The sequence below is a fragment of the Myotis brandtii genome, unplaced genomic scaffold (genome assembly GCF_000412655.1).
Source record: "Myotis brandtii unplaced genomic scaffold, ASM41265v1 scaffold516, whole genome shotgun sequence".
In the NCBI taxonomy this organism is placed as follows: Eukaryota; Metazoa; Chordata; class Mammalia; order Chiroptera; family Vespertilionidae; genus Myotis; species Myotis brandtii.
In genome coordinates, this window is record NW_005369676.1 from 665,757 (window position 1) to 678,693 (window position 12,937).

General features: G+C 37.9%; 1 protein-coding gene across 7 annotated transcripts in view; it reads right to left on the reverse strand.

The window, feature by feature from the left end:
- The window catches only part of TNFRSF19 (tumor necrosis factor receptor superfamily, member 19), a 108,577-nt gene that overhangs the window by 55,374 nt on the left and 40,266 nt on the right, over nucleotides 1-12,937 (reverse strand). For all 7 annotated transcript variants that reach the window (XM_005877285.2, XM_005877286.2, XM_014548583.1 and 4 more), the window contains one exon: nucleotides 8,532-8,617. In XM_005877285.2, the coding sequence (XP_005877347.2) occupies nucleotides 8,532-8,617 (86 nt within the window). The remainder of the gene's footprint in view (nucleotides 1-8,531; nucleotides 8,618-12,937) is intronic.

Consider the following 12,937-nt stretch of genomic DNA (forward strand, 5'->3'; position numbering starts at 1 on the left):
CAGCCGTGGGCAAACTACGGCCCGCGGGCTGGATCCGGCCCGTTTGAAATGAATAAAACTAAAAAAAAAAAGACCGTACCCTTTTATGTAATGATGTTTACTTTGAATTTATATTAGTTCACACAAACACTCCATCCATGCTTTTGTTCTGGCCCTCCGGTCCAGTTTAAGAACCCATTGTGGCCCTCGAGTCAAAAAGTTTGCCCACCCCTGGTCTAACCACTAAGCTGTACATCTGAAACCAATACATAATAATAAAATTTTAAGTTAAAAAAAGACAAAATTCAGCATTTAATGGGTATACACACAAATCACTGTTCATTTGTAAAAGTCCACAACTTAATGATACAGGCCTGCTGGATTACATATTTTTAAATAAACTGTATTTAATCTAACATTCATTTAATTTAGTGATGGCCTGTAACAAACCACAACCTGTTTCTTCATGAGTAAATATTTAAACCAGCTCATTGACTTTAAATGTCTAAAAGAGACTGAAGATAAAGGCAGAGAAGTTAGGTTTATAGCTGACTAGGTAATAATCAACTGCTGCTATTCTCAAAGCCTCTGGCCTGCTCATTGGCAACTCAGGAGCGTCACAGACCATCACAGACCAACAAGAACTCTCCAAAGCATCCCAGATTCAAGGCACAGGGCCACCTGATTCAGTCAGGTACTTACACTTTTCTTCACTTGGAAGAAAGTTAATGGCTTACCAATATTTAACAGATTTATATTGGGCCAAAAGGATGAATGTAGAGAACAAGAGTTTAAGAAACTCCTAAGAATTTTTTATTTCTATAACTTTAATGAAACTAGTGCTAAGTAAAGATAAATATATGAAATCAGTAATCATCCAAAGCACTTGCATTTATAGCACTTTTTTTTTTTTCTAAAGGGGCTATGGTATTTAATCTGCCCAGCTATTTTTTTCAACATCCTTGGAAAATGAGGACCTTGCTATAATAAATTTTCAATATATTTTCAGATAACAGTTGTTTACCTTAATAAGCAAATACACTTTTAAAAGGATTATGCTTGATGGAAATCATTCTAAAATAAATAGTTTTCTTAACAAATTTGTATTCTGATCATCCCCCAACCCTTTTTCATGTCCAGAATAATAATGAGAACTATAATTATTCTACTGAGTGGTATTAGAGAGAAAACTTTAAGGGTCAGTCATTAATTAGGCTGTATGGGACTGTTTGCTATACACTCAATGGCACAAAATTATAGTGTACATACAGTATTTGAAGTTCTTATGGCTTGATTTTTGTTGTGTTCTGACTCCTCCCTGCTGTACTGCAGTCTGGCTTTTCACTTCTTGCTGCATCCTTTTCTCTGCTTTTATTAGCTTCTTCCCACTCTTCTCCTTTCCTTCACCAGGGTTGTTTGGTTTGGCAGAACAAGGCTTACAATAAAAGTAAAAGGATTCCATGGGAGGGCTCAATGGCATTCCTCTCAGTAAAGTGCTCCACTGCCTGTATTCTGCAAGAAGATCTGTTCCTTTGGTTTCCACAGAAGTTGCCTCTGACTACCATTACTTTAAATTTGTTTTTCAATAAAATAATGAAATTACATATTATTGACAAAAAGAAAGGATGATATAAAAGACATGCAGGGAGCAATAGGCAGTGGGAAAAAGAGAAAAGCAATAGTACCCTAAACCAACAAATAAATTAGTGAAAACAAAGGCATCTTTGCTTCAAATGTTCCCTGGGAGGGCTGGCTTTTAAATTTGTCTGCCATAAGCCTTGGGCTGTTTTGGCTGTTTTACCAAGTTCTCTTTGATCTCATTGTCCTTCTATTCCCCACCCTGAAAGTCTAACTGGAAAGAACTCCATTGTTAAGACTTCTCTTTAGGAAGCTCCCTATCTCTACTGCCTTAACCATTTGCTCAGGACACACAACAGCACTCATCTTGTTCCCCAAACCATCCCCAAAGCAGGCTCTATCAGCACAAGACATGGCAGCAATGCTCCAGCTGGACACTGAGGAGTCTTGGCCTGAGGACCACAGACTATTGAAAATCTTCAGTAAACTAAACCCTCAATTAGTACATACTGGCTTTGTGGACCTATCTTTATCCTGCAGAGGACCTAGTAAGTCCTCTGGAAAGCCAGGTCACTAAATATCAGCAAACTCATCAGAAGAACTGCTGCAGAAGCAAAAGAACATACACAGATACAATAAAAATCACATAATTTTTCCAAAACAAATGTAAAATACTTTTGAATTTCCTGCATCTCTTCTGCATGCCATTATATAGGCATTCACTGTGGTTAGATTCATTAAGTGTTTAAGTACGCCAGGACGCAGAGTACTACCTGCTGGGAGGATACTAGAAACTCGTTTCTGCACTTCAGGAGTCTAGTTGGTTAAATCATTCAGGTAAAGCTTAAGTCAACTTGTAATTCACCTCCCCCTTCTCTTCCTCCTTCTGCTCATCTCCCCTTCCCCTCCTTTAAAACTGGAAAACTCATATTGGTATTGACTTCAAACACTCCCAATTTATTTCCTTTTAGATTTGTTTTTTATTTTTTAAAGAGGCATTTACAAGGTACCTTTACTTTAAAATAATTTAACATTGCCTGTCAAGACACAAAAATAGTAATACCTCTATACACGTAAACACACTATCAATTCATTAGTGAGTAAAAACACCTACACAGAGATGTGAAGCGCAGCAATGTGGGTAACAGGAGCCTTAAAACCCCTGTTGTCCAAATACCTACATGGTACTTTACTCAAGAAATAATTATTAAATATTTTTAATACTTTAAATAATATGATTTATTACTTGTTGATACAGAGACCTGCTGTTTCCTGAGTTTTAAGCCATGTAAAGTTTCTAAATAGTGTCAGGTCAACAGAGCTGCTTCCCCCCCTCTCCCCCCCACACACAGCCACTTATCTGATCGCTTATCTCTTTGTAATCACATGGCTTGTTTTACAAAGCCCCCAAGAACAAAGCAAACATCTAGGTTAAACACACTTAAATAAAGCTGGACTTTGGTGAAAATAGCTTTGAATTTTTTCAAAACCATTTGTTCCAACCAGTGTTTGTTCCACATTAAGTAAACACTGCTAAAAGAAATCAGACAAAATCTGCATTTCTTATCAGACACAGGGCAGAATGTAGTTCTCAAACTTCTTGTGTGTTTTTCTCCATCTCTTCTTAATGCTCTAAATGGGCACGTATTACTAGGAAGTGAAGGCTCAAAGAGGAGTAAAGCCTGAAGCAGGGGTTTCTATGGAAAGGGTCCCTTTTATTCACCTACAAATTACAGTGATGTTACTAATCGACCCTGGGCTCCATGGCCAACCAGTCGTTCTTATAAATTAATGCTATTAGTGACTGGAAAAGAGGTTATGGGTGGCCTAATCAATTATATGCACGCATCCATCATTATCTGGAAGGTTGGGGAGCTTAAAGCCCATGCTGTTTGGGCATGGGGCATGAGGCGTTGAGCAATGGGGCAAAGAGAAAAGGGATCAGCCTAAGTAGTCTACCATTCAAGTGACAAACACAAAAATCCACTGCAGCCTCTTTCTAGGTATTTTCCATTGCTCACCCACCTCTGGAAGTGAAAGACCAGCAAAACAAACATCAAACCAACTGCATCATGAGATCCTCCCCATATGAGACCACTCCCAACTGCCATACCTTCCACAGAGCATACCTGGTCAGGGCGAGCCAAGGGACATAGGACAGATGCAGCCATTATTTGTAAGAGAGCAGGCCAGCGGGCAGATAGTTGTTACTGAGTTCACTCTGTGGCAGGTACGCTTCTGGACACTATCTCATATAGTTCAGTCTAAGATCTGCTAACATGGTATGATTGTCCCCATTTTCCAAAGAGTAAATGGAAGTTCAAAGTGGTGAGATGATTTGCCCAAGGTTACACCATTGTAGAAGGCTGAGCCTAAATGTGAATCCAAAACCTCCAGCAATAGGTCTCATACTGTTCTGCTCTACTCTATTGACTCTGATAGACGCCTTTTTGAGGCCTTCTTAAGACTGGGGCAATATAAATCATGAGGGACAAAAACTTCTTTCTTGTTTTCAAAATCACTTTACAAGGAATACAGGTATGCCCTACAAAGAAACTTACATTTAGACACTTTATTACAAATTTAAGCTGTAGAGAACCTATTTGTTATCTGATGGCTAAAATTCTGGCAATCTCCTATTATGCCATTTCCTGTTGAGTGGGGCAGTTATACACACAGTGCTAGCTCACTGATCTTCTTTGAACCACTGCCTCTCCTGAATACTAAATCTCTGGGCAAGTACTAGGAGTTAAGATCTCACAACCCAAGAAGCACTGCAGGGTGGAGGGAGCAAGGAAGGGAGCCAACAGATTGGAGACCCTGCTCATTGCCAGACACTATGTCAGGCGACTTACATATATTGACTATTCAGTACTTACAACAACCTTCATAGGTAGGTAACCCCATTTTACAGGGGAAAAACCTAGCCCTAGGAGAATTAAGTAAGTCTCTTGGCCAAGGGTACACCAGTCACAGACAAGTATGGACTTGGGGTGGCCCCTTGGAAAGTTGACAGATACATGAGAAGTTTTCAATCCAGTGTTACTTTGGTTTGCTTCAGGTATTATAGCAATACCAAAAAAATATTACCTTAATTTAAAATTATTCTTGTGTTAACAAAGTCATCCCTTTTAAAAACTTGTTTGTAGCTTGCTATATATTTAGGATGCAACTTATGCATATCTTGGGGCTGTTTCAGAGGTGGCCTGAGTCATCCCCACAGTAGAAGCCCCTTCAGATATCATATGAGGATCAAACAATGTACCACTATGACCACAGACTTCAGCTGGACCCTTGTTACCAGGAAACTCGCTATTTTCTCTAATCAACCTGCCTCCCACTATCTGTAATGAGAACCTCAAACACTTGTGCTCTTCCAGCCTCTGAGTTCCTTGGCTCCTGTCTTACTTGGTGGAACAGAGTGTCTTCTCTGTCGCACACACAGAAGCAGGGTATGTGAACCTCTCAACCGCATCACTGAATGACAAGCTCATGCTCATCTTCCCCCACCTCCGCTTCCCAGGTTATGGCAGAGGTCTCTTCCTCCTCCCAGATAAAGCCAACGGAACATTTTAGCTTCAGGATCCTTCTCCAACAAACCTTATGTGCCTGGTTATTCTTTTGTTCTCTCAATATGAAAACATGCAGATATGTCTACACCTAAAAAACTAAATAAAACAAAATCACTCCCTTGTCTGCACATTCCTTTGTCACCTTCAAGGCAAACATCTCAGAGTTGTCTATAATGGTCTCCATTCTCCGCTTACATTAATTTCTTGTTTAATTTTAATGTGATTCCATTTTCATTACTCACTAAAATGGTTCTTGTCAATGTCATCAAAGACCTCCAAGGTGAAAAGGGCATTTCCAGTGTCAACAGACTCAACTTGCATACAGCATCCACCAGTATGCTTCAGACCACCATACTCCCCTGGTTTCCCCAGACTTCTCTGGACCCTCTGTTTAGTCACCTTTTCAGGCTCATCCTCCTCTAGCTGATCTTTTAAATCACAGCTCAAAGCCTTCCCTAATGCTCCTATGTCATTACCCATTATTCACCCTCAGAGTACCCTGGATCCTTCCAAAAAAGGGACTAAGCAGTCACAATTTTGCCTCTACATGTGTTATATCTCAATACTGTTTAACTCTAGTTATTTCACAACTCCTCCACTACGCTGTACCCTCCCTAAAGAAAAGAACTGGGGTCTATCTGTCCTTCACTGTGTGTCTGGCACTTAAATGTTTGTTCAACAGGTAAACGGAAAAGACGATGCCTCACAGGACAATGGTATCTAATTAGACCAATCAGATTTTGTCCTTCAGGAGTGGAAAGAGGGAAGTCCAGACCAATGCAGTCTGGTGAAAGTATGAAGGAAAACTGGGAGGTATAAAGAGAGGCCTGCAGACTGAGCAAGTAGCTGTGTGGCACAAATGCAGGGCTCAGAGCCTCAGGCTGCAGGGGACCATGGTCTCCAGACTCTATGGCTGCCTGAGGTTTCAAGCAAGGGCTACCCCTGGGTTCTAGGAAGTTCTTGCCTCTCTCAGTACTACCTGTGTCCTTTACTTGAGGTAGCCTGAGTGCCATAACTTTCTTATAGCTAACTAGGAGTCTAAAAAATATAGGCGCTCCTCATGGGCGGGGGGAGGGGGAGGAACACACACACACAAAAAACACTTGAAGAAGCAGTTTTTTTGTGAATAAGTTGAAAAGCCCAAAGTAGGAGAAATAAAAACATAAGGCGCCTTACATAATTTCCCCCCAAAACGTGAAGATCTCTTTTGAGGAGATTAGTTGTATTCTGGAGTGATTCCCAAGAACTGTGCCAAAAGCAGCAAACTTTCCTTTACAGAGCTTAATAGGGATTAACACTCACTAAAGACCACCAGACTCTTGTTTCATGATTCAAAAAAGTATTAGCTGTGCACACTACATCTCTGACTTTGAAAAATAATTTGTTTCTTTGCTTTCTAAAAAGTTTCATATATGGAAAAATATGTCTATACATATAATTTAAACTAGTTAATTTTCTTTTCAAATTATAACTTAAGTATGGATTTACAAGACATTAAAAGTTAAATGTGAAATCTACATTTGAAGGCTAATTTATGATGTCCAAACATAGTCAGATCCCCGAAGGCAAAAAATTCCAGTGCCTCAGACTTATGAGTAGATTATTAAACAGAAAAAATTAACCCAGAACTTTCCAACTTTAAATTGACCAATACCAATTTCTTTACTAAATCTTTTCATGGTAGTTTGGGATGAAGATCATAATCTTTGCCTTCTGGACAAAATGTTGGCTGAGCTGACCCACCGGCAAGACCAAGTTGCTACCCCATTTTAAAGGGCAAGAGAACACGTCATTTTATAGATTGTGTAGCATAAAGAGGCTCTTTCAGGATCTTCTCTATGTTATATTTTTAGAGTTTTCATTAATTATGAAGCAAACAATATAAGAAGAAGTCAACATGAAGCAATTACATCAGCCAACAGAGGACAGATTAGATAGTTGGTTTTCCTTAGGGAGACAGTAGAGTGTGGTGGAAAGAACATACCACTTAGAGTTAGACAGACTTAGGTTTGAATACTGTTTCTGCCAATTACCAGGCAGCAATGAAAAGTTATTAACATCTCTGGACCTGGTGTCCTCCAAATGTGGGCTGATGATGTGGTATTGAGTAAAACAAATTGTTTCCCAATGACGACTAATACATAACAGACATTCATGATTACATTCATTAATTGCAATGAATCATTTGGTGAATATTTAGATATTATAAAAATGAGGGTCAAAATACATTTCTTTAAAAGTTAGAGTCTGCATTTTTTTTTTTTTTTGCTTTTCTATCACTTCAAAGGAAGAATAAAAAGTAATGCATTTTGATAAAGGACATAATAATATGGACTACAAAAGTCCATGAATTGTTGGGAAACAGTTGTGACCTTACCAAATAATGCAATAACTTCAATTAGTTCAGAGGAGACTTGTGTCACAGAAAGAAGAGGACAAATCCCATGCATTGAAAATTATATCAAAACAACCCCTAAATATAAACATTGATATTACCAGTGCTCCCCAGAAAGGCATGAGGAAACTACACTTGGGATAAAAACCCTCCTGCCTCCTCTGCCTAAACCTATTTCTTGTGTACAGTGAAACAGTTCACTAAAGCCCTGTTTAGCAAAGACAAGCATGAACTGAGCACATGAGGGGGGCCACCTGCTGATTTCTTTCCTGGCCCAACACCTGTTCGTTTTCATTGGCCAGATTTGTACTTAGGATTCCTATTCAAAATCAATGCAAGTTCATAAAACTTGTAGCAAATATCTTTCATATCTAAAGGAAAATTATGGTCAAAAAGATTAATTAATATTAATATAAATAGAAAAAGGCACAATTTGCAGTTATATTCCCAGTACACAGTGAGTTTCTCTTCTTATTCATTAAACGAGAAAAGTAAAGAAATGAATGAAGTGAACTAAGATTCCATTTAACAATGCATTAATTAGGGCAGGCAATTCATGGAGAGGAATGTGTCTGGAATGGAAGACACCACATGACAGTGCTTGGGGACTAAGATGAGAAAACACAGGAATTAATGGGGCCATGGCACAAAGACATTATGCATTAGGATTTAGACCACCTAGTTCATTGGAGTTGCATGATATATATATACACACACACACACACACACACATACACACACATATATGAAAAGATAAGAGTTTGAATGGAGTACAGCAGCCACAAAATATCTGTATTTCACTTTGAGATTCAAATTAATGGACATAGTTTGCTGATTGAGGCACACAACAAAAGAGATTTATGTCCTGCTGAAAGCTGATACAAGAGTGCACACTATAAGACCCACGGTAGAGAGAGATTTTGCTCCATTTGCCAATGGAACAAAGGTGTTTTGTTTTTTTTTAAGGCCAAGAGCCCTTCTGCTGTGTTTGTATGGAGTTCACTCACAGTGTGGTTCATAAGGAGGAGGAGGGTCTCCACAAGGTACACACTCCATGTCTTGAAAACCAACAAGTTTTGTCTTCCTATAAAATCTAAAAGAAAAAGGAAAATAATCCTTGTTAGCTCTTTTATCTCAACTCACAGTTGCAGTGAACAGATTACATAAATTACTGGCAGTCTCCATTACTAATTCTGTTTTTTAAAAAAGTTCTCAAAGTCTTTTTTAAAAAACATATTTTTATTGATTTCAGAGAGGAAGGAAGAGGGAGAGAGAGATAGAAACATCAAAGATGAGAGAGAATCATTAATTAGCTGCCTCCTGCATGCCCCCACACTGGGGATTGAGCCTGCAACCCGGGGATGTGCCTTTGACCAGAATCGAAACTGGGACCCTTCAATCCGCAGGCCGATGTTCTATCCACCGAGCCAAACCGGCTAGGGCTCAAAGTCTTAAATATAGTAGTATCTTAGACAGACATCCTTAGAAAGACCTCTGAGCGTGCAGTGAATACTTATGAAAGGCCAACTCCACTAAACATAACTGTAGATTTTACTTAGCCTCACATTTTCTATATTAGGGGAGTGGGTGCTGGTGAGGGAATATGAAATCAATTTAAATGATAAAATGCCTTATAAATAAAGTGCTAGTTTTTAACATTTGAAATTCAAAGACCAAAAGAGTCCAGCAAACCATAAAAGCAATAGAAAAATGTAGTGAGGTGCTTATATAATTTTGATATGGGGACATCTTACTAGGCATGACAAGACTAATTAATATTAATATAAATGGAAAATGACCCAGGAGCCAGAAAGAGATTAACAGCTTTGAAAACACACACACACACACACACACACACACACACACACACACACGATATTAAAGACAACTGAAGAGCAAAAACAAAGTATGATTAACCTAGTTAATGGGCAAAAGAAAATTGAAAAATAGTTCTGATCACAGCATTTTCTATAACTTAAGTCTGTAACATTAAACTTAAAAATCATTAAGGTGAAAGGAAAAAACAGGCAAAGAACATTAACTCCCAAAAGAATAACATTTCATAATTTTTAATTTTCATAATTAAAATTAAAAAGAATGCCACTAATTTTTAATTTAACATTAAAATGTTTAACCTCATTATTATTCAAGTAACTATAAATTGCAATGAAAATACACCATTTTTACTTAGAAAATTGAGAAAGTGCTGGTGTAAGGCTAGGTAAATAGGCACATGTATATATTTCCAGTGGGAATAGAAATTGCCACTTGCAGGAGGGCAATTTAGCAATACAGCATCAGAATTCATATAGTTTATTTACATCCTTTACCCAATAATTTCATTTTGTGAAATGTATCCAAAAGAAATAATTAGGTGGGTAAAACTATATATATAAGAATGTAATCACAGTATCTATCTATCTATCTATCTATCTATCTATCTATCTATCTATCCATCCATCCATCTATCTATATAAAAGCCTAAGCGACTGTCCAACCTTTCGACTGTCCAACTGGTAGCTATGACACACAATGACCACCAGGGGGCAGACGCTCCGACAGGAAACTATGATGCGCACTGACCACCAGGGGGCAGATGCTCAACGCAGGACCTGCCGAGCTGCAGTGACTTGGCAGCTGCGGTTCTTGGGTGACGCAACCGGAACCAGAGAGGAGGGAGCCCAATTCCTGGCTGCATCACCCGAGAACCACCCTCTAACAATCTGGGACCCTCAGGGGATGTTGGAGAGCCAGTTTCGGCCTGATCCCCACAGGCCAAGCCAAGAGACCCCACAGGTGCACGAATCTGTGCACTGGGTCTCTAGTTGTTTATAAAAGAAAAGAAGCCAATTAGGCACAATCCCAATATCCAACATTAGATATGACCAACTATGATGGAACCAGGGAAAAAGAATAAAAGGTGAGCTTCGGAAATAATGATGCAGATCTACCATACATAATTTTTTAACTCATAAAGTATCATTAAGTGAAAAAAGAAGTGTGAATAATATAATTTCATTTTATACAAACACACCTTGATATATATTCTTTCAGACTATTTACCAATGCAGCTAAAGACATTTATATGTATATATTAGCAGTGAAAAAAATTATATATTGAATATTAACAGTGATCATTTCTTGATGGTGAGAATTCAAGCAATTTTTTTTTCTACAGAAAACTTCCAACTTTTCTGACAAAAATAGAGATTTGGAGAATAAATTTACAAATCAAGTATATAGAGGACAGGTAGATGCAATTATTTTGTAAAACTGGATAATGTAGTAACAAATCTGTATAATTTATGATTGAAATGAAATTTGCATTTTGAAACTAAGTAAATTACCTCAAATGCCCAATAACTTCCTTATTTGCTCATCATTCCATTTTCATTTGACTATGAACATCTGTCCAAATGATTGTAATATAGTGAATTCTCACCAAATTTTAATTAAAGGTATTTATTTTGGAATTTATAAAGTCAAAATCAAAGAACAAAGTTGGAAGATTCATACTTCCTGATATGAAAATATTACAAAGTATATTAATCAATGCAGTGTGGTACTGGCATAAAGAGAGACATGTAGACCAATGAACAGAAAAAAGAGCCTAAAAATAAATCCCCATGTATATGGTCAAATTATCTTTGACCAGGGAACAAAGACCACTTAATGGGGATAGGACAGTCCCTTCAACAAATAGTGCTGGGAAACTGGATACCCACATGCAAAATAATAAAGCTGGCTCCTTATCTTAGCTCATATACAAAAATTAATTCAAAATAAATTAAATGAAAGACCCCAAAGTATAAAACTCCCGGAAGAAAATATAGGAGAAAAGCTTAATGACATTGAATTTGGCAATAATTTCTTGGATATGACACCAAAAGGCAATCAAAAGGCATATATGAAATAGGCAGCAAAAATAAAAATGCAAGTGGACTACATCAAACTTAAAACTTGTACATAAAATGATACAATCAATGTATACTTACACCCAAACTCATTGAGTTGTATACATTAAATACCTTAATAAAATGGTTAAAAAGTAAGTCACACTAAAATTAGTTTTAAATTATAATAAAATAATAATGATTCCTTCTAAGATTAAAAGTAAAAGATACAATCAACAGTGAAGGGCAACCTACAAAATGGGAGAAAATACTTGCAAAATCATATTCTAAGCTAGATAAGCACTTTTATTTTTTAATATATTTTTATTGATTTCAGAGAGGAAGAGAGAAGGGGAGAGAAATAGAAACATCAATGATGAGAGAGAATCATTGATAGGCTGCCTCCTGCACACCCCACACTGGGGATTGAGTCCACCAACCGGGCATGTGCCCTGACTGGGAATTGAACTGTGACCTTTTGGTTCATAGGTCAACACGCAACCACTGAGCATGCCAGCGGACTAGATGAGCACTTTTAAAACACTCTGGAAAACTTGAGTAAAAGTCACTATGTGATTATTGCCTGCCTCATACATTCATGCTAACTTAGAAAAGGATGTAATTTTGAACTAATCATATAAGTAAACTGTGAAAAATCATTCAAATGTCTACTCGTTTCTAACTTTCCTGCATCTAAGCACTTATTTAAAGAATGAGCAAACACTGTAGAAACTAAAAGCCATGGGTTCAGATGACAACAGAGGTTAAGCATGGGAAGCACATTTGGGAGCTCCTGGAGAGACCATACCCTCTCCCACACTAGAGCAGCATACCTCCTTCTTAGTGAAAACCTAGTCCTTGTACCCTGTGCTTCCCCCCACATTCTCTGGGCACTGCCCACCTCAGCCTTCATCCCTTATGGCAGGCATACGATGGGCATTATCTCCTGAGGACCTTTTCTTCTTCCTTCCCTCCAGATGAAGAGAGCAAACATACACAGACATGTTTTTATCAAAATTGTAGAAAGGAATAATAAAGATGTGTAAGATACTCAGTGTGTACTCCTCAAATAGATTTGCACAAGGTCAAAACTCTGGGTAATGATATTAATAGGTATCAATGTTTCTGAGATTTTAGGCCATTACTTTTTTATTAAATAACAGATTTATTGAAATATTTTACAAACCATAGAATCCATCAAGTTAAAGCACACAATTAAATGGTCTTAATATATTCATGGATTTGTGTAACCATCAAGTACAATCCATTTTAAAACATTTTCATCATGCCAAAAAAACCCCTCTGCACCCCACCCCTATTTCCCCAACCCTCCCCCCGACCCCACCACAATCACCACCATCACCACCAACCCTAGACAACTACTAGCTTACTTTCTGTCTTTATAAATTTGCCTGTTCTGGATATTTCATGCAATGAGATCATACAATAGGTGGTCTTTTGTAAGTGGCTTCTTTCATTTAACATTGTTTTCTAGGTTCGTCCATTTTGGGCATGTATCG